This window comes from Anthonomus grandis, chromosome 11 (assembly GCF_022605725.1).
Source record: "Anthonomus grandis grandis chromosome 11, icAntGran1.3, whole genome shotgun sequence".
In the NCBI taxonomy this organism is placed as follows: domain Eukaryota; kingdom Metazoa; phylum Arthropoda; class Insecta; order Coleoptera; family Curculionidae; genus Anthonomus; species Anthonomus grandis.
Genome location: NC_065556.1, coordinates 19645747 through 19667555, shown reverse-complemented (window position 1 = coordinate 19667555; position 21809 = coordinate 19645747). Strand labels below are relative to the sequence as shown.

General features: G+C 31.4%; 1 protein-coding gene across 3 annotated transcripts in view; it reads left to right on the top strand.

The window, feature by feature from the left end:
- Positions 1–21809, top strand: part of LOC126742405 (GATA-binding factor C-like) — a 114998-nt gene that overhangs the window by 23036 nt on the left and 70153 nt on the right. The window contains exons 3-4 of one of the 3 annotated variants that reach the window (XM_050449059.1): positions 7314–7543; positions 14434–14644. In XM_050449059.1, the coding sequence (XP_050305016.1) occupies positions 7314–7543; positions 14434–14644 (441 nt within the window). Of the gene's footprint in view, positions 1–7313; positions 7544–14433; positions 14810–21809 lie in introns of all 3 variants that reach the window. The other 2 variants (XM_050449060.1, XM_050449058.1) reach the window with 2 other exon arrangements.

The following is a 21809-nucleotide window of genomic DNA, read 5'->3' as shown; positions in this document are numbered from 1 at the left end:
CGGGATTAGTTACTTAATTTGAGTACTAGTGTACTCAAATTACAGATCAAAATCCAATTAAGTATCATTAAAATGCATCAAATACATGAAAATGGTTCCCTTTTAAGTGCTTGTCCACTCCTCTCACGTCTGGTTCCTCGTTCATTTTTAGGAGGGGAATGAGGAATTTTGGTGGTAGGGAGGAAACATATTTTTAGATATAGGGGTCATTTAAAATTTATTTAGAGAAGTGAGATTAATATAAGTATTTAAACAATTACTGCAAGTAATGCATTAGCATTACTGAACATCTAGTAATTTAATTAGCTTAATACTCTTCGAAACACTTCAAATAATTGCAATCGTTACTATACGCACTATTTTAAGTAAGTTATATCAATGGTAGATTTGTTTGAATAGTAATTGTTTTTCCTTCCATGGCACTCTTATTTTTTGTTACTTTTAGAACATTGCTGTTATAAATTATTACGTTATGCGATTATTTTATATTAATTTGTCTTATCGAAATTAGTTTTAATCTGTGCGAAAAAATTCAAGCGATGACTTTCGTCTAATTTTCATTGCTTAATTAGTTTGGTGGTTCTAATATTTTATTATGTTATTTTCCCGGGGACATGCAATAAAGTCCTTTTGATTTTTTATCTCGCAAACGATGTAAGAAACTCAGTATAGAAAAAAGTTCTATTTTCAGCTGCTTAATTCAAAACATTAAAAAAAGTCTGTGGCGCGCAATTTTTTTGTGAAAAATATTGGTTGAATTGTGGAAGACACCCTTTCTAGGACGCCACTGAATATAATAATTTTAATATAATTGGGGCTAAATTGGCCTCTTACTGCCCTTAATATCACTGTTAAATTTAAACAAAATCGACTGAAAGCTTATTAAGATATTTAGAAAAAACCAATTTTTAAAAAAAGTTTGACACGCTGTATCTTAAAAATGAAGCACTTCTGGACCTATGTTTATGTGAACTTTTCATCTTGAAATTGCTCATAGAATCACCTCCTGGAGTTTGACCCCGTACTTATATAATAACATCCTGTAATTTGTTAATTTCCCCAAAAACATTTATATAACCCTTTCCACGCATCGAGACTTTAGTAGTTTCCACACCCCGACCATCTGCGGAAGTCCGTTAGAATCCCGTCCCGCTAATCTCGTCCTATCTGCCGATGGGATCGCCAAGATAAAATCATTCGCGACGCTGTCAGCCATTGTGAACGCCTTTAAATATGGCTGCCAATGTAGGCAGAGCGCAGGCAACCCGAAAAGCCAGGTGAGAGAGAGCTTCGGGGGTTAATTTTAACCACCCCAATTCCGCTGCGTGTCAACCGGCCAACAGAGGGATGATGAAAAAAACAGATGTATAAACGAGGCGAAACAAAACGCTAGATGGGGGAACTCGTCGGGAGTTTTTAGCGTATTACTTGTGTGTGTATGCGGGTCTTACTTTTTGGCTTAATTAGGTTTTTGTATAGTCAAGGGGTGTGTGTGTGTACGACCCTTATGGCTAAGTGGCTATTGGTTGAAAAGATGCCTAGTTTTGATTTGCTGCTTTGTATTATTTGCCTTTTTAAAGTTTGAAATGGGAAACGTTTTAACAACGATTTTCCCATAGATCCTTTAAAAAAAAATCTCTTAAAAAAATTGTGTTGCTCGAGTCAAAATTAGATGCCTGTAAGCAATACCAAAAACAAGACAACGTTTGTGTATACAGGGACATGAAAAAAACATTAAACAGAAAATTGTCAAAGTTTCTAACAAAAATATAAAAATTTCTTTTAGTTACAATGATATTATTAAGCCATACCATGTTGGTAGAAGAAGAGAAGGAAAAATTTGGCCTACTATTGTAGTGCTAGAAAAATACCAACTCAAAAAAAGCTTTTAAATAATGCAATAAACCTAAAAGGGTCCAAAATTGTGATCTCTGAGTACTTAGTTCTGGGAAAACTAAAGCAGTTTGCTGAAGCAGCAAAGATATTTGAAAGAAAAAAAACGTTTATAGCTTTGATGAAAATGTTTATGTTAAAACGAATGACTAATAAAAAAATTAAAGATTTAGAAGAATTAAGGTTATTAGCGGAAAGTAAATAGTTTGCCATTCATACAAAATTAACTTTACACCCCCCAGAAGTGGCCCCATATCTAATTTAAATGTTTTTACTTTAATATGTAATGATGAAGTAAAGTGCCTTTGATTTGTATTAGTCGCTTTAAGTGGGAATACTTTTCTCTTTTATTTTAACTTATTATTTTATCAAATGCTTTTAGATAAGGATTTTAGGAAATTGATTTATTTGGGTTTGTTTCTTAGATATTTATTCCGAGGATGTTTAAACGGGGTTAAATAATATAATATACATTATGCATAGGAACACATATATTTTTTGCCATATATACTTTTAGCTGGTAGATGAAATTGGCCATTTTATACTTTAATTTAGAATTTGGAAATTGTCAAAATGTCAAACTTTCTATGTTATAATGAGGAGGTGGAGAGAAGCGGTAGTGTGGAGATGAAAATAGTGGATGATTATGCTAGGAAAAAAAATTGTTGTGGGGTTGAAAAACTTTGGCAGTTTACAAAAAAGCCTAATATTTATTTAGATGAACTATATTTAGAAAACATTGATATTATAGTTTTGTCAAGGACTTTCACTTTTAAATTTAAATGATTTATCTAGATTTCAGTTTGACGGTTTTGGTATATTTTATAATAATTCTAAATTAAGCAAGAATGATGGTGTTGTTACGTTCACACGACAAAAATTATATTCAGGTTGTAAAATAATTTGTCGGTCATAAACAAATATATTAAAGTGCACCTTTATTATTGATAACAACTGGGGTTATGCGACTGTACCGACCTCCACTAATGAACATAAATATTTTTTTAAAGATTCTATATACAAAATTTTCTTAAGATTTGCAGTTTTAAAATAATGAAATATTTTAAGAGGACTTAAGTATTAATATATTCAACGAAATTAATTAGAACGTCACTCAATATTTAAATTTCTATCACAAAACAGATTTATATCATGTATTTATTCATCAACTAGAGATTTTGCAAATTCTGCTCCTTGCACCAATGACATATTTTTAAAAAGTAATAGTTCCTATCTCAAAACAGAAAACTTGAAAACAATTATTCAAAGATGCTCATTGATTGATTATAAACGACTAACCATTCAATTAAAGAATTAATTTGGGAAAATGTTATATCGTGCTAAAATGTTTAAGAAGCCTATCTAAATTTTAAATTTTAAATATAAACTTTTAATTTATATTAATATCTATACTAAAATAACTAAAATTAACAGTAAAACAGGGTAAAGAAAACCCGGATGAATGAACGGGATAGAATGACACCGAATTTGCAAAAAACTAATTCATTAGAAAACTGAAATAATTATTACAAGAATGTAATATTTAACTTTAAAAATAACTATAAGAGTATTTTGAGTTTTTTTTAATGTAACTTTTACAACTTTTAACATACGGTCGGACTAGAAAACATCTATTGTAACTACTTTTTTTAAAACTGGATATAAACAATTATAGACTTCTATTGCTAATAAGCAATTCTGCGAAAATTTTCGAAAAATACCTAAAGCAGAGATTAGGTACCTTTTTAAATACTTACAATTTACTTTTTGAGAAACAATATAAGCAAACAATATAAGCTTCAGAGGCCAAAAAAGTACAGAAGATGCAATTTATGACCTATATATTAATATAGTAAATAACATTAATTTAATTTATTAAAATAAACAAAAAAAAATCAACAATTTTTCTGGACTTATCCAAAGCCTTTAACACCGTCGCGCATATTTCATACCAAAGACTTGAAGAAAATGGACTTCGAAATAGACCTCTTAATTAAGTAAAAAACTATTTAAAAGATAGAACACAAGCTGTAAAGATTAATAAAACAATAGAATCCCATATACCACAAGGCATGGTGCTGGGGCTCATACTCTTTCTACTATATATATACAAAATTGGTACCATTTGCCAAAATTGTAGAATTATCTCATACGCGGATGATACTGTTCTCCTTTTTCACGGAAAAACTTGGAAAGAGAGCGGAACAGGACTGTATGTATAATTTTTAGGCATAACTTAAATGGATCTGATGCACATTTCCTTTTAATGATTCTTGTACGCATAATTTAAATGGACCTGACACACATTTTCTCAAAATTAACTCCCTTTTAAATAAAAAAAAGTCTGAGCTGTTTTGAGATTGTATAAAATTCGGCCTGAAATACGATACGTGTCGTTTTCAACGTATATAAGAGCAGGTAAGTTGATATCGCTATATTTTCAACCTTTGCGGCGCGATCATAAAAATGTCCCGTCAGTTCCCAGATCTTCTAACATAAATAGATGTCTCAGAGGTCATAACGTTTATGGAAACTATATGAGGATTATTAAAAAATGAACTTTTATTCCAATAAAAACTCCTTGGGAAAGCAGACCGCAGAAACAAATAGAGTTTTATGAATTAAATTTGATAACTTCCAGGACTAGATTTAGTAAATATATTAAAATAATAAAAAAAATGTGGTTATGTCTATAAGAAAATTAGCATTTAAGAGGCCTGGAGCGCGGTCCGCGTCCGATGATCCTTGCCCGATACAGGCTGTAATTTAATTTGAATATAACCATGGCATTATTTTGCCGGGGCCGGTGCAACATGTGCTTCAAATCATATACCACGCAGACGACCAAACAGCCAAAGCTCTCCTTGTTTATGTTAAGCTGCCCGTCGTAAACTGCATTTTCGAGAATCGGAGTCATGCAATATAATATGGCGTGATACGACAACAAACAACGTATCTTTTCATCGGCTCGGGTAACAGGAATCTTTTTCCTTTTCTTCGACCGGATCGATTTGTTGTTCGGGCCGTATGATTTACTGCCGTATTGTTCCTGTTATGTCGTTACTTGATAACAAATTTGAAGGGTTTTTTTTTCACGTTTTTTTATTGGAAAAAATTGGGGTTTTTGAGGAGATTTCTGCATAAATTTCATGGAGCTTGAAGTACCAAATATACACATCTCCCAACACAAGATTTATGCAGAAAATTGAATTTTTATATGGAGATTTATGCATAACTTAAAAGGATATGACACTCATTTTCCTTATAATTGATATGATTTTTTGGTTATACCAAATAATGTTTGGCCATTTAAAATCTGATTTCTTTCATTTCTGATGCAAATGGCTCTCTTCCTTTATAACGTGAGATTTATGGATTATTAAGTGATATCAAGTGAGGTTATGGCATCTGTTAATATTAGTAAAAATCATTGAACCATTTTTATACAATTAAAATTACATTGAATAAAATAAATTATTTTGAAGAATTTGTTATCACGGTGTAAATTAAATTAAAATAAATTATTTATGTCCTATCTCTCTAAAAAGATTGTAAGAAAATTTAATTAGAATATTATTAATATTGCTTTAAAATCACTATCAAAGGGTTTTTTTCAAAATTAAATACAAAGACACCAAATCAAGTAATCAAATCTATACATTTATATGTTGGAAATGAGATTGAACATAAAAGAAGTACAAAACCTCATGTTCTTATTAAAAGTAATTCAAAACCCGCTTTTGCTGAGCACTTTGAAAATTTTCAACATTCATTTGAACTTGAAAAAACAGAAATTTTATCTAGATAGCAAAATTATAAAAAGAGACACTTAAGTAAAAAATTGAAATTAAAAAACACCCACGTAGCATTAATAAAAATTAATTAAATAAAAGACATTCTGAGTAATGCTTAGTTCAACCTAATTAGGAACATAAAAAATAAAAATTTTAGAGCACGGAAAAACCTATAAATTCTTGTATTGGTTATGATATTACAGTTATTATTATTAACGAGAAAGATCTATAGTATGTTTTAGAAATTGTGTTGAGTGTTATTTTTTAAATTTTAATTATGATCACCACCTATCACCGTAGTAATTAGTACTTCAAAATAATTTATTATATTTATTGATTTTAATTGTATAAAATTGGTTTAATGATTTTTGGTTCAATTATGGATGTAGACAGAGTAGGAAAATAGGAAAATGAACCAATTATAATGATGAAAAATAATTAAGCCACAAAGCATGTGATTTTAAAACCACTAGAAAAAAGAAAGCAATGAAAACCAATAAATGTGGATTAAATGGACAAAACAAACTTAAAGTCATAACTAGTACAAATTGAAGATGATCATAAATATTATTAAAATAAATATTCTATGAGAAATAACAACATGTTAAGCCTTGGTAGGTACCAAAAAATACCAAAACTCAACACTGCATAGCAGTAAACCAGCAAATAATTCAGTACCTAAAAGTATTACAAATATTGAAAATTGTACGAAATGTGTAAAAAATTAAAACAAATTTTTATTGATAAAATAATATAGTTATGTTTCTTAAAGTAACTTGATATAATATATAATCAGAAAACCATAATCTCATAAAATTAATATTATTCCTGTAAAACGAAGTAACCTAAATTAAAATTGTAAAATATAAGATGTTAATCCTAGTATCTATTTATTGTATTCTAACTATTTAAGTTTATAAAGTTATTTGAAAAAAATTCTACCTTCAAATTCTAGCTAAGCAGAGGGAGAAGACAAATTAACAATACCCTTTGAAATTATATTAATATTAACCAAAAAAATTACCTTAATATTAGTAGAAAGAAGGGATTAAAACATTTTATAGTAACATTTATGCATAACTGAAATGGATCTGACTCGCCTTTTCATATTAATTAAAGTAGTAGATAAGACACACACACGTTCATCTACATTCGCGAACCGTAAACCCGAACCATTTCTCAACGTCTATTTTTCTAATCTTCTCCAATGACTGTGCAGAATTATTATGTAAATTTTGACACAGACTTTCAAAACAAACGAAGTCTTTAATTGACTCATGTTGAAGGCGGGTACTTTCTATTGGTACCCGGGCGCATTCGCCGTGTAATACGTGTGTGTGTGCCCGGTACACACAAAATCGTACTTTATGAAAAGGAGCCGAACGTATAATATTAATCGATGATAATAGACGTTTCCTATATCGTAATTTTACAGTTAAAGGTAGGTACCGGCTAAATATTTATCGGTTTGTAATTAATTGTAATTACCGCGTCATTATAAAAGTTAATGTTGCAGATGTAATATATGATGGAAAACGGGTAATTGAACGTGATTTAATGGGAAACACAAGCATTTAATAGCAGTTAAATAAGTAATTTTACTGAAGAAACATTTATTTTTTTTAGCCTCACGTATGTCGTCGAGTCAAGTGTGCAGGCCGCATTTCCACCCGCCCCTTCACCCCTGGCTCTCGGATGCCTCAGCGAAGCCCTTGAGCCATTCGGGGCCCTGGGTGCCCTTCGGTGGGGGCGCAGGAGACCCTGACAAAAGCCAGAGCCCCAACACCGCCCCCACACAGTCACATAATATTTTTTCCTTTCCTCCTACACCGCCCAAGGATTCAACACCCGATTCGGTAAGTTTTAGGTTATTGAATTTATTTATTTTTGATTTTGTTTTTGACTTATTGGTGTGTCATAATTTAAAGGAAGCATCCTGGACCAATTTTAAGTCGAAAAGTTTATTTAAACTCTAAAATACCTAGTTGGTAAGCTACAGTATGTTAATGTTTTGTTAATGTTAAAAAAAATAAATAGTGTTACAATAACTACAAAAATAATGTAATAAGCACGTGAACAAATTGCAATAACAATCAAAATGCAAAAGTTGTGATAATTAGAGAAATTGCGAGATGAAGCGAGGTCTTTGGCTACGCAAGGCGTTTTAAGTAAAAAATTTTAATAGTAATTTGGCCTCAAAAATAATAGAAATAAACTGTAGAGTGACCTTGAAATATTGCCTAATTTTCCAATAAAACTAGATGAGCTAGAGTTTCTAAATCTGATGACAGTGGTATGCGCTCAAGTGCTCACTACAAGAAACTACAGCTAGCGCTAGGTTTGTCCAGGAAGTCTTTATTATAGCGGTAAAAAAATAATAAAAATAAACTATAAAGTAACTTTGAAATATTGCCTAATTTTCCAATAAAACCAGCTGAGCTAAAGTCTATAAACTTGGACAGTGGTGTGCGCTATATTTAAGTGTCACGCATTCTTAGAGTTGAGACTTTTCATGGTATTAGTTTTAGCACTAGCAAGATAAAATGTACAGCTCTGACGGGATGTTCCTCTAGGTATAAGAAAAAACAAATGATGTTATATTTCTGAACAATCAATTTTGCCTTTAAATTTTTCTGTAGTATAATCTGAGACGAACTAGTTCCTCTAGCTGCTAGGGAATAGAGTTTAAATATATTTAAACGTTCAGTTTGAGAATAACCTTGCATTGAATAAACGCCTTCCATCTTAAAATGCAAACATTTTCTCGGGATATTTTCCAAATGATCTTAATAAGTTTGATGTATCGGAGACCAGATTACTGTCAAGTGTTTTATTAATAACGTTGATATTTTTAAAATTATGAGCACACCTTACTAGGAAACCATATATTCTGGATGATTTTAGTGACCACCGACTAAATGTGATCCACAAATGTCAATTTATTGTTAAATAATACACTGCGATCTCTAAAGTTTGGCAACATTAGTTTACTTGGCTTTTTTTAATATCCAAGTGTTTCTTTATACACTATTCGCGCAACATCTATAAATTCCTTATATTATTCTTACGGTATTCTACTGTTTTCACCCTAAACAAAGTCTGGAAATCATCGCAATATTGTAAAAAATCAGTATTTATTTTTTTTAACAATATCATTAATAAATATATCGAAGAACAAAGGTCTCAGTACTGAGCTCTGTGGTATTACCTCTGAGCTGCTTAAGTAGACCTATGACTATGTAACTCCACTGTTTTCGTGTACAAAGGTAAGAACGTAATACTTCTAAATAAAAGTTGTCAAAGTCAAATGAGTCAAGTTTATTAAGTACAATTATATGATCAAGGCGATCGAACGCCTTCGAAAAGTCCGTATATACTAAATCGATCTGTGCTCGTTTGTTTATAGCCTATGTAATATACTGTGGAATACTAGCAAATTAGAAACATAAGAGCAATTTTTAATAAACCCATATTGATGATATGAGATATCACACCATACATACTATTACAGTCCACAGTTTCAAAAACTTTAGCAAAGTTACTCTCTGCAGCTGCCACTTGGCAATGAGTTCCAATAATTTCTCGTATACTAGCACAGTTTTGATCAATCTAAAATTCGAATCCAAAAATTAATAATCAAAGTAAAATTTAGTATCTGGAACCTTCGGCACCAATAATGACTTCCATTCCTGGAAAACGCCTCTTAGAAAATGATGTCATTATAACATCTAATATTCGGTTTCCAACTACTGCAAGTGTATCTTTCAAAACCCATGTTGAAATGCCGGATTCACAGCAATTTTTTACTCTACGCGCAATTCTCCTTAGTTAAACCATTGGAACGTTTTGAAAAGGCTGTGATTTTCGGCATTTGTGCCAGTTTGATATCCTCAATGCTCAATCAGAATTTTTTTTTATAAATAGGATAGACACTAGAGCTTTTCTATATTTCTGGAAAGACTCTGGATCTTAAAACACAAATTAAACAAATAAAAGAGAGGCTGTTATGCTCCATAAACTCAATCATTTTAATATTTTGAGCAGGAGAAGTGTCGAGTCCCCACTTTCCAGTGATCCCAGAATATTTGTTAAATTAATTATCGTAAAATACTTGAGATAATTTAATTTATTTCCATTCAAAAATATATTGTTTGCTATTCCGCTTGATTCCTTTTTACTGTTACAAATGATCAGAAATGTCTTGGATTTGAATCTTTTTAATTTGATGTGTTTTACTTTAGCATGAGATTATTATTTTGTATTATTTAAATTATACCAAATAGGCTTATGCGTGGCCAGAAACCTTGCATCAAATTTAATTTTTTTCTAAGAATCATATCCATTTGAGTTATGCACAAAAAGGTCTTATATACCTCAATAATTAATATTAATAAATAAGCATACATAATAACGAAAAAAGAAAATAAATTATGTAAAAAGTAACGGTAACTATACAGTGTGTATCAGCCAAATGGAATAAATTTGATAATAAATAAATAGGAATCGAAAAAACGCTCAGATACGTCAATCAAAAAAATGATACAGGGTATATCATGTAGCCCTGGCCAATATCAACTTTCTTATTTTAAGTGCAATACCCTGTATATTACTCAATTTTTGGATTTTTCACAATATTCTAGACATGTTTCATGTACAATGGCCTATACCAATTTTCAACTGTTTCGGAGATATTAAGTGTTTTGCGAATTATTGCAAAAATTCGTTACAACACCTTCATGACTTGTATCTTATTTCAGTTTTGATAATAGAAAAATATATAAATATATATAGAAATAAATAAATAAATAAAGTTGTCTGTACTTCACTTTAATTTAAGATGATTGGCCTTAAAAATTATTGCCTGCCAGCAATAATTATTAGTGTAATTTGAATTTGAATTTGGTTAACTAATTGTTAGAAGAATCGTTCATTTAATAAGAACGCATAAAATAATAATTCCACAGATGACTGGTTATTAAAATCAGTCTCAATTTTCCTCTTATATCCCAAGATACCATTAGTAAAATAGAAAAACAGTTTCGCGAACTTCGACATGTAAGGCATATTATAAATGCAGGTGCGAATGCAATAATTGATTATATCAAATTGGTAAATGTGTTCGAGTTTGAGGCACATTTATATACTTCTGGTTGAAAAGCAGTGCCTATGTTCAATATTGGCTATTCACCGATTATTCGAACTTTAAAAGAAAATAGAATGCACACCTATAAATTGATACCAACTCATGGAAGACGATTTTGATAGAAGAACGAATTTTTTTGAATAAATAATGGCAAAGTTAGATAATAATAAAATCCAATAAGAGCATGTTTTCTGATAAGTGCACACTCTTGAAAATAGGTGAATAAAAATTCAACAATTGTATAGATTTTACATAAAATTTGATTCTGGAAATGGTACAGAATCAATTTGTGTAAAATTTCTCTATGCTATTGTGTTTAAACAACTGTGGTTTTATAATCAACAAATTGTGTATCAATTTGATTTATTTTATTGTATATATAGTACACTATTTGTGTACTTAAATTCGACAATATTTTATATTTATTTAATATAATTGTTCAGTAAATAAGCAAACTCTTAGTGTTTTTTTTAACATGGTATGTACAGGAAAAAACACAATTTGTGCATTTTAAATACACACGTTAGTGTAGGTTGTTTTTACAATATATTTTATTTTCTTTCATTTCAACTATAAAATTTTATTACAAATTGTGTATATTAATACTATATATTGTTTTATAAATTTAAATATAGTGTAGGTTACTTATTTTAGGTTTGTATATCAAATTAACATAAGAACTAGAGTTTTTTATTACAATGTTTTGTATTTATATTTATAAAAATTTAAAAATAATCAATATATTTGTATAAAAAATAAACAAATTGTTTAAAAATTTAAAATACATTTTAGAGAATTTCGTCATAAATCTGTGTAATAATAAATTCTAGGGCGCCTGGGAAAAACAGGATAGGTCATAATTTGATTAAAATAAAATAAGTCTTGTAAAAAATGGGAAATTAGTGAGGCCCAACGTTTGGTAAGAAAAGAAGTCATATTAGAAAAATACAGATTGAATATGTATTTTCCTAATTTGACTTATTTTCCATATTGACTATTTTTCCCAAGCACTCTAACATTTATGTTTTATAAAAATTTTAGTTGTATAGGCAGGGTAAAAAAATTCAATTGTTTTAAAGAAACATTTTTTTATTTAAATACCTTTTAAAAAAGTACATATAACCTGCACAACAAAATAAAAAAACTTTAGTAGTAGTATTACAAATACACATTAGAAACGCAAATAGGAACTTAAAATGGAAATTCTTAGTTGTAAAAACAGGATTTTAACCTAAAGGCTAATAAACACATATATTTATGTACAGGGTCATAAACAGGGGTAATGTAAGTGATAGAGAAAAACTTTTTATACAAAAGTTGCATACTTTTTTCCGTATTATCTTCTAGATTTGTAAAGAAAAAACAAAAGCGCATTGCAAAGTTATATCACTAATATTAACCCCTGTATATGGGCTCGCAAATATAAAAAATGACCCTGTACATATAATATGTATGTAGTTACTTAACATCTACAGTATATCAGGCGGATAATTGTTAACCAAACAACAATCATTTACTGCTATCAATTTTTTTTTAACACATGGTGTTGAAAATTGCACTTTTCATAACTTAAGGAGGCTTTAGAGCTAATTCTGTTAAAAATAGAAAAAAAAACCTTAGAAATCATTTAAAAAGTTTAAATTAAAAACACGAAATGGAAAATTGAAATATGTTTTTTCTTCATAACAGAATTAGCTTTAGATCCCTTTCAAAGTCATAAAAAGTGCCGTTTTCAACACCTTATATTAAAAAAATAGTTAACAAGTATGACATTATGATACATGAAAATTTTTAACATTTTATGAAGAATTTAAAAATGTGACTATAAAATTGACTATAGGGTGGTTCGTTTACAATAAGTAAGGTTTTGGCATGTTTACATATACCGGATTTTCATATCCCATGGAAATCAAAATGATTGTTATTTTGTTTTAAATCGCCCTTCATCAATTTATTTCAAAAGGTTTCCAAATCCGGAATAGCAGAGCACGCGTGGCATAATGGACACAATATCCATTGGTCAGAAGCCAAGATTCTGCACAAGGAACAGCACTGGCGGAAGAGGAAGTTCGTAGAGGCAGCTTTCATTTCACAGAATCAGAGGATCTTCAGCCAGCCAAGCGTCGATATACCCAACATCTGGAAGCCTCTACTCTCAGGACAGTGTAGGATCTAGAGAGACGCGTGCCCCCCCCCCCCTCCCCAACTCTTTTCACGGATGACTTTCCCCCCTCCCCCCACCCTTCCACATCGCTGCACACATCTAGTATATAAGCCTATAGAATAGTAGTTTGCTGTCAGTTTACACTTGATAACGGTTGAAGATACTTACCAACCGAAACGTCGTGTTACATTAAATAAATAAGACAATGCAAGTCCGACAAGATGTTTTCAAATAATTTTTAATTAACAACTTTAAATCGACTGCAAATTTTGATGCATACCTTTACAACTGTTTAATATTGAATCTGGCAACATTGACGCTAATAACGAAGTTCTAGCGGCAAAGGCAAGGGCGTCGGGCGCGTCCTCCTTTATACACAATTGTGTATTATAACTACACAATACATGTTTTAAAATTCTATAATTGTGAAGGGCTATTAGCAAGAATCTTTTTTAATCTACACAATTGTGAATGTGAACAAAAAAAATGTGGAATATTTATACACATTATCTTAATAATTAATATCCACTTATGATGTATTAATTTAATATGCAATAATTGTATGAAATATACACATCAAAACATATACAAAATGCCTAAGAATTTTTATACAGGACTGTGAGTTATTATCTAACAATTGTGTATTAAAATTAAAAATTTTTTTTTACACAACAAAATGTGAAAAAATCCATCAGGATTTTTCTGTGTGCACCTTTACACTTCATGGTCATGCTAATCGATAAAATTGCCGCTATTGATCATAAGAAAATCCTCATTGCATAAGAGAATCTTGAAACGGTCAATGTTTGAAATTGTTGGAGATCATATCATAGATTCCTTGTTTATGGATAGAAATTTAAATTATGATAAATATTTAACGCTGCTCTAAAATATTGTCGTGCCAACTTTGACAAACTTATATCCTGATCCAGCAAACCCACAAGTTCCAGCTAAAATCATATGGTTTCAGTAACTTGGAATACTGTCCTATTACCAATTATATTATCAATGTACGGCAGTGCTTTAACCGAACATTTCCAAATCGGTGGATAGGGAGACGAAGACCGATAGAATGGCCAGCCCGATCCCCTGATCTGACAACATTAGACTTTTTTTTTATGGGGATGCGTGAAAAATATTATCTACAAAACTAAACCCCTCGACTTAGCTGATTTAAAAAGACGAATAACGGTTAAGATTAGTTCTGTCACGCATTAGATGTCATGTAACGTTAATTAGAAATTTCTATTTAATATTAGGATAATGCCAAGATGTTTGCCAGGCGAGTATATGTTCAATACCAAGAATATTACTTATTAGTTTTTAAGCGTGTTGTATTGAATTTATGTAAGCAAATAATTTTCTTTGACTGATACACACTGTATATAACTTATTTAAAGAATATTAAAATGTGAAAACAAAAATTATAAATTTTACAGGTGGTACCGTCCGCGGGCGCAGAATACCAAAGCGCGGTGGCGGCTGCGATGGGCGCATTTATGCACGAGAACCCGGGGGCGCAGAGTTGCGCCCTGGACGTGAAACCGTCCGCCGGTTTGGTGGGTTCCAGTAACAGTACCACGGGGAACAACAAACAACGCGAAGGTAGTGAATTCGACGGGACGACGTCGTCCGGTGGCATGTTTAATGGTAACTTTGAGAGTTCGTATGGGGCTTCGCCGTATGGCCACGGTATTCACGGGGGATATTCGCCCCAAAGCAAGGGCGGTTTGGGGGTAGGCGGAGGCGGTGGAGGCGGCGGGGGACCTATACAGTCCCCCAACAAGCCGAGGAATAAATCGAGAACGAGTGCTGGTAAGGGCCTTTGAAAGGTCAAATGGGGGGATGGTGAAGGGAATTTTTTTTAAAGGAAGGAGGGATGGGGAAGGGGCCATTTTTTGCCATTTTAAAGTATTTAGAAGAAATTAAACAGGAAAGAAAATTATATGATTTAATAATAATTCGTTGTTAATAAGGCGAAGCAATAGTCCATTAAGCTTGTTTATTTTTTTTATTGGATATAGATTAAAAAAACTATTTCAGACTATCGAATCATATATTTTCTTTGAGTTTTGATCTCAGGACTCTAAAAGATACACATAGTCATTCTGATATAGTTACAAAAATTAAATTTTTGAATTAAAGTCAAAGTAATAATTTAATGCTCAATTAAAAGTAAGTCTTCTTTAACTATTTTACATAAAATTAATAATTTTGAAAAATTGATTAATATGGTATAGATCACAACTAAAATTAAAAAGAAAAACTTGCATTTCACACAATTTCTAACTTTTTAAATTTAAAAACCAAAAGGTTACAGCAGATAACATCAGAAACATTATATCAAAATCAAAATACTGCATCATTGTTATGAGCCCTTTTACATCCATTAAACATCGCTAGTTCTCTCTGTTCCTCAATTCAAGTTGTCGCTATATTTTTCAGATTATCAGTCCATCGAGCGGGAGGTGTACCTCGACTACGCTTGTCTGCTCTAGGTCTCCATTACAACAGTTTTTTGGTCCATCGTCCATCCTCCATTCTAGTAATATGCCCAGCCTATTTCCGTGCAGTGATTCATTGTATAATAACATCTGCTCCAGTATGTCAACGTTGCATCTGTTCATCTCTCACTCATTCCTCAGGATCAGGCAAAGTATAGATCTCTCCTTTCGCCTTTGTGTTACTCTTAGTTTTTCTACGGTTTTCTTCACTAAAGTTTTGTCCTTCATTTTTCCGTACGTCACCCATCACAAGCTTATTCGTTTGTTTAGTTAGCAGGTTTGGTTATCTTCGGTTATTCTAATCTCTTAATCCAAATATCACCGGGAACCATGTTAGTCATGATTTTAATCTTTTCAAAATTTATTGTCAGTCTAATTTCTTCTTTAATATTGTTAAGTTCTTGAAGCATGTCTTGTAGGCTGCCCCAGATTTTCTGACAAATTAACAGTGTCATCCGCTAAGCGTAGTGGATTGAGTCTCTGTTCATCGATGAGTATTTATTTTTGTTGCCATGCCTTTTCAATGCATACTCGAGGACGGTAATGAACAGCTTTGGCGACATGGTGTCGTCTTGTCTAACTCCCCTTTCCATCTTTATCTTGTTGGTTGTAGAGTATAGATTTACAGTTTTTGTGACATTTTCATATATATTTTTAATTACGTTGCAATACCGGTAGTCGATTTTATAATCTTGCAATACTCTCAAGGTGGCGACTAGTTCTACTATACCACAAACACCAAGGGTCTTTTCTATCAAGGTTTTTAAGCACTGCTAGCTGTCGTTTGTACCGTAATTCGTACTTATACTACGATCAGAAACCAGCTTGCTCCCGTGACTAATAGGCCTATATGTTTCCAGGTCCGTTATATCTCCCTTTTTAAAGGACGGATGTCTAAAAGCATGACCGATAAGGTCGTTTTCCTTACCATTAAAAAATAGTATTAACATTGAAAGAAGTTACATTATATTGAGAGAAAGATCTTTTGGGAATGTAACACTGGTAATATTGAAAGAAGAGCAGTGGTTTTAACGATCCTTCTTAAGGAAGTTGCTGATACTTGCATACTTAAAAGGAAGTTGGAAGGCTTAAAAGGTAAAGTCAATAGAAACATCATTGGCAGAACCACAGAACAATCTTTGGTTGCATTCGTTGAAGATAATTATGGAGAGATCCTTGGATCTTGCCTTACAAGCTGGCTGCATGTAAATTTAAATTAAATCATATTTTTAAGCATGATTGCCGGTGCGAAGTCTATGAACCTTGAAAGCTCTTCGAATGAAATCGTCTCGAAATTTATTCCAGATATGGAATTAGATTCTCTTGAGCAGTCCTTGATTAGAGACCAGGCTCCTGTGTATCATCCAATTGAATCTCTTAATATTGAACTGGAATTAAAAGAAAAAAAAGTGCTAATCTTAAGAAATGCTCATCGGCCAGATGGTAAGCCGAGAATAGTTTAAGAATATGACTATCGTGATTGCTGACTTTCTAACCCGCTTGTTTAATGATTGTTTAAATTTTTCAGTCTTTCCTTGAATTTGAAAACAATGTTATAATAACTATACCGAAACCGGATAAACTGGCTGACGATCTCAAGTCGTTGAGATCGATTATGCTTCTTCCAATCTTAGGAAAGGCACTTGAAAACTATATAGGATTTTAGATGCTGTTGAAGATAATGGGCGTTTGCATCATCCTTAATTTGAATTTGTTCGGAAAAAAGATATCAAAAGAGCTTTTGTAGCTTTATTAAAATACGAGTACACTAAGAATGATAATCAGAAATATAACATTGCTATCCTTTTATATATTAAGGGAGCTTTTAATAATGTTTGGTAGCCTGCCATTTTGGAATCTCTTAAGAATAAGAATTTTCCTTTAAAGTTTTCTAACATGATAATAATTGTTTAATTATTCAGTATATATTTGGTATATAGTTAATAAAAAACTTTAGAGGTATTGTCCTCGGGGTTCAAAGCTTGGTTCAAACTTGTGGAGTCGAAGCATGTAAATGCTCTAAGCCTTATCAAGAGTTTACTAGTTTGAGAGCGATGCTCACCAAACTATTTTTTATATGGTTATAAAAAAAAGGTTGGTTATATGGTTATAAAACATTCTTCTATTAGAAAAACTCATTGTTGAGGACCTGAATAAAAAGAGACACAAGAATAGAGTGGATATTGATACATACGATCAGCAAATTGTGGCTAGATTGTAGCTAGCCGAGACTCTCTAAAACAATACTAAATAGCATTCTCAAAAATCGTACCATTAATAACTGCCAAATCAGATGGCTAGATGCAATTGTCGGCAGAACGACTTTCAAGTTTATTTCTGATTTACAAGCAACACAGAATCTCGATATTTAGGACAACAAGAAAATTACGCAATCAAGGGGGGTGCATAAGGGTGAGACCTTCCTCTTTCTTTCTTTTTGTGTATCTCCCTTCTTAACCAAATTATAGTTATTGTTCCACACTTTTGGGGTATTCTGCTTTCACAGGCTTAGCTTAAAGAGTTTTTGAATTATAGACATTGGTACTAATTCTCCTACATTTATCACATCTGTGACGATACCGTCATTTACTAAGACTCTATTATTCTTTATCTTTTTCAAAACAATATTAATTTTATCCAGAGAGATCTTCGAAACATCCTTGCAACCCTGAATTTGAACCCTTTCCCGCAGATATTCCTTTAGATTTAGAGGAAATTCCGCAATTTGTAACAAATACTCTCCGTTCGACTTGATATTATCATCCTTGTTCTTAAGTTTGACAATTTCTCTTTTCCTGCTTATTGGTCTGCGTCTTATCTTTTTTGGGATTTATTTTCCTTGATAGTTTTAACGATTTTCTCGCCTTTATGGCATTAAAAATTTTAATTAGAAAAAAATTAAATTAAAATAGCCTGCAGATTTAATTTAATTAAAAAAATAAACTGTAATTAATCAAAGCTAGAAACTTCGGAATATGCCTCTTTGTCTTACTAACAACGAATTTTCACTCTACGCAGTGTCTTAAATAGTAAAAATATCCTTAATTTTGATTTTAGCTTGAAAAATACTTTAAATGGTAAACTATTTACAATTTTAGTGTCTCTAGGTGGTGATGGGCGAACTTTGGTTAAAATCAACAAAAAAATAAATATTAGGTCTTAAGACAAAAAAAAAACGATTTCTACAAGTGATAATTATTGAGTTTAGTGGCTTAACATGTACTTTTTTTTATCACTATAATGGTTATGGAGTTAAACTAACACAGTATTAATGTTTTGCACCCTCTACATTAATTAGGCTTTTAAATTTCCAAAAATACCGTTTTCTCGCTTAATGAACATTCAGCATTACCAGATTTAATCCTCATAGACAAGATTATGATTAAATCTAATGGAATTTATTTGTATTTTTCCCATTTAAACGCTTGTCAAAATTTTAATTTAAAAGACTCGTCTAAAGCGCCGATTAAGTTTTAATCTCGCTGTTACTCTCATTATAATGCCACTCGAAAAAAAATCATTATTTTTTTTTTATTAATTAAATTTTATTTACACGAGCTTTTCACCTACACATGCGTGATTTTGCTTTATTTTTATACACAAAAAACCCACTCATACTTAACTACTCATATTTCCAAATAATAAAAAAAAACAGTTTTCTAGATCATTGACCGGCCACACTTGGATTATCTAAAGCTTTTATAGGCTGCACATTTGCTTCGGATCGATTTTTCTAGTCGAGGCTAAACGGACCCTTATAACAGGCAAAACCGATCAATTTCACAGTACATTGAGCATGTTTATAAGCATATTTAAACCGCATATTGGAAACATTTTATTAAATTAGAAACTCGGCCAATTTGGTATGCGCCAACGAGGACATTTATCTTTTGAATACGGTGAGAAGTTCGGTGGCATCTGGTGGTGATTTCGCTATCCTGAGTAAATTCAGTTTTTTGCCCATAAAAAGAATTTAATGTCATTGAAAAGTTGAGTTTGAAATAAGATTGACATACAGCATTCAACATTGATTTTTTCATTTTTCCAAGATTTAGTTTGCTCAAATTTTAAGTAAAACTTAAGGTGACTTAAAAATGCTGCAGAGTGCCTAGTGCGAGATAGTATAACCAACAGAAATCAATATTCTGTCCAATATTTAAAATTATGATGCTGATCATCGTGACCCAAGGGGGTAGACCCGAATGCATTTTGAATCCATCAAAAAAATATTAAAGCCAGATTTTATTCAATCAACATTATATGTACTACATGTACCAGACACACAATGATTGTTATAATTATACAAATGCCAAATGGCAGGAGTCTTCATCAGATCTGTTTAGTACTCTCTTCACTAAATTTTTCAAGCATAATCTTGTAAAAAAAAATTATGATATGAATCAGCAAAGCATTCAAACAATTTTCGACCATCGTTAATCACAGCCGTTACCCTTTTCAATGTACGAAATGTTCTTTTGATTGAACTTATTGTACAAGGTAATGCGAGGGTAATGTGTAGGGTTAACCTCATAGATGGAAAAGTCACTCTAGCTTCTCTGAAAATTTCGCACAAGTTTAAAGATTTTAAGTTTTCAATGGTGATACTAAAATTCTCCTTTTCTAATGAAGCCTTCAAAACCGCACAATTTCATGAAATTTGAAGTCTTGAATCTTCCGTTTCAACATTTTAGCTGAATGTAAGTGAAATGAAGAATACGCTGGCAACTTCTCTTTGGGAAACCTTTTTTTTTTCAAGCTGTATATATGCTGCATTCAAATTAAAAAAATCAATAAGAAACTAATTTATATTTTAGGAAAAAAGTGATATTTTCTTTGTAGATATTTTTTTCAGTTGTCTTCCGGTTTATAGGATAAAAATTCTAAAAGAGGAAATTTTTTTATAATTGACTTTTATCTAAATTAAATATGAAATAAAATAGATATGAGAAATGTAAGCATTTCTTGAGTATAAATGTGAGACTATTATGAAAGTATCATTTAGTTGATAAAATCGACAATAATAAATTTATCTTTAATTACCGTCATTTGATATCAAATACAAAATCTCTTTAAAAAACAATACCCAGCAAATGACCTCTTCAAAGCATTTATTTAGACGTTAATTTCCATATAGGGTATAAGACTTTTATAGGGTGTGTGAACATTAATTTTTTCTGCTGCAATATTTACACATTTGTTTCCCAAACTGAATCTATATCCTACGCAAACGTACTTTTAAATAATAATAAATCAAACTTTAAGTCACAAGTCGCAGTTTCGCCTGTACTAGGCATCATCAGGTCTTGTGTATTCAACAATTAAAAGAAAAACAATTACAACTTGTAAACGTTCAAAATTAACAAAATAGGACGGAGAGTAGTCGCCATATATTAAAAATATATAATTATATTCAAATACCAGTAATGAAGCTAGAAATAAATCTAAATGAGGAATTAAAAGTGACCTTTTTCAAAATTCGAGCAATTTTAACTTGAAATGGTGAAAAATTATCCAAGGTCTACATTTTCTTCAACGATGATAAAGGTTGTTTGACTTACTGCTAAATTAAGCTATAAAGCAATCGTTTTCCAGTTCATCGATAATTAGGGACATATTTTCTCCTTTGTCGATTTTCTCCTTTGCCTCCAATGTCGATAAAAATTCATGACGTCTTTGAATATCGCTACAGTATTGCGAACTTGTGGAACTTCATTTAAATCATTAACAACTACATTGAACTTACATAATGAAAATACAAGACTTGATGACGTTATCTTTTCCGGATATGGTCGAACATCCATTATATCCTTTCTTGTCCCTTGAACTTCATAGAATCCAGTTCTGCTTCTATTATAATACCATCAATTGCAGAGAAAATTGTGTGTGTATCTATGGCTTTTAATTTGACTATGAATTCTTCTTAGATAACTTTTTTTTTGATCATTTAATCGAATGTCTATTGATAGTTGTTCCTTGTTGGCTGTCTTACCTTGTTCCATGTCTCGAATTGCGTCTCCCAATAGACTATATGCAATTGCTTTTGCAACTTTAATAACAACTTCTCTGATAAACTGTCCACACAAACTTATGATCTCATTTCATATTTACATCGAAGTATAAGTAGCGTTTTTCTTTCCTATAGTTTGTATAACTGAAGATAAAATTTTTTGATTTCCATTTTTTCGGAACCACTCTGTTTGGTTAATATATGTTCCTTCCATGAAGCTTTTAGCTTTGTTAGGTGCATCCGTGTGCCATTTAATGATTGCATAACTCTTGCAATCATCGCTTATGTTATATTGTTGAAGAAG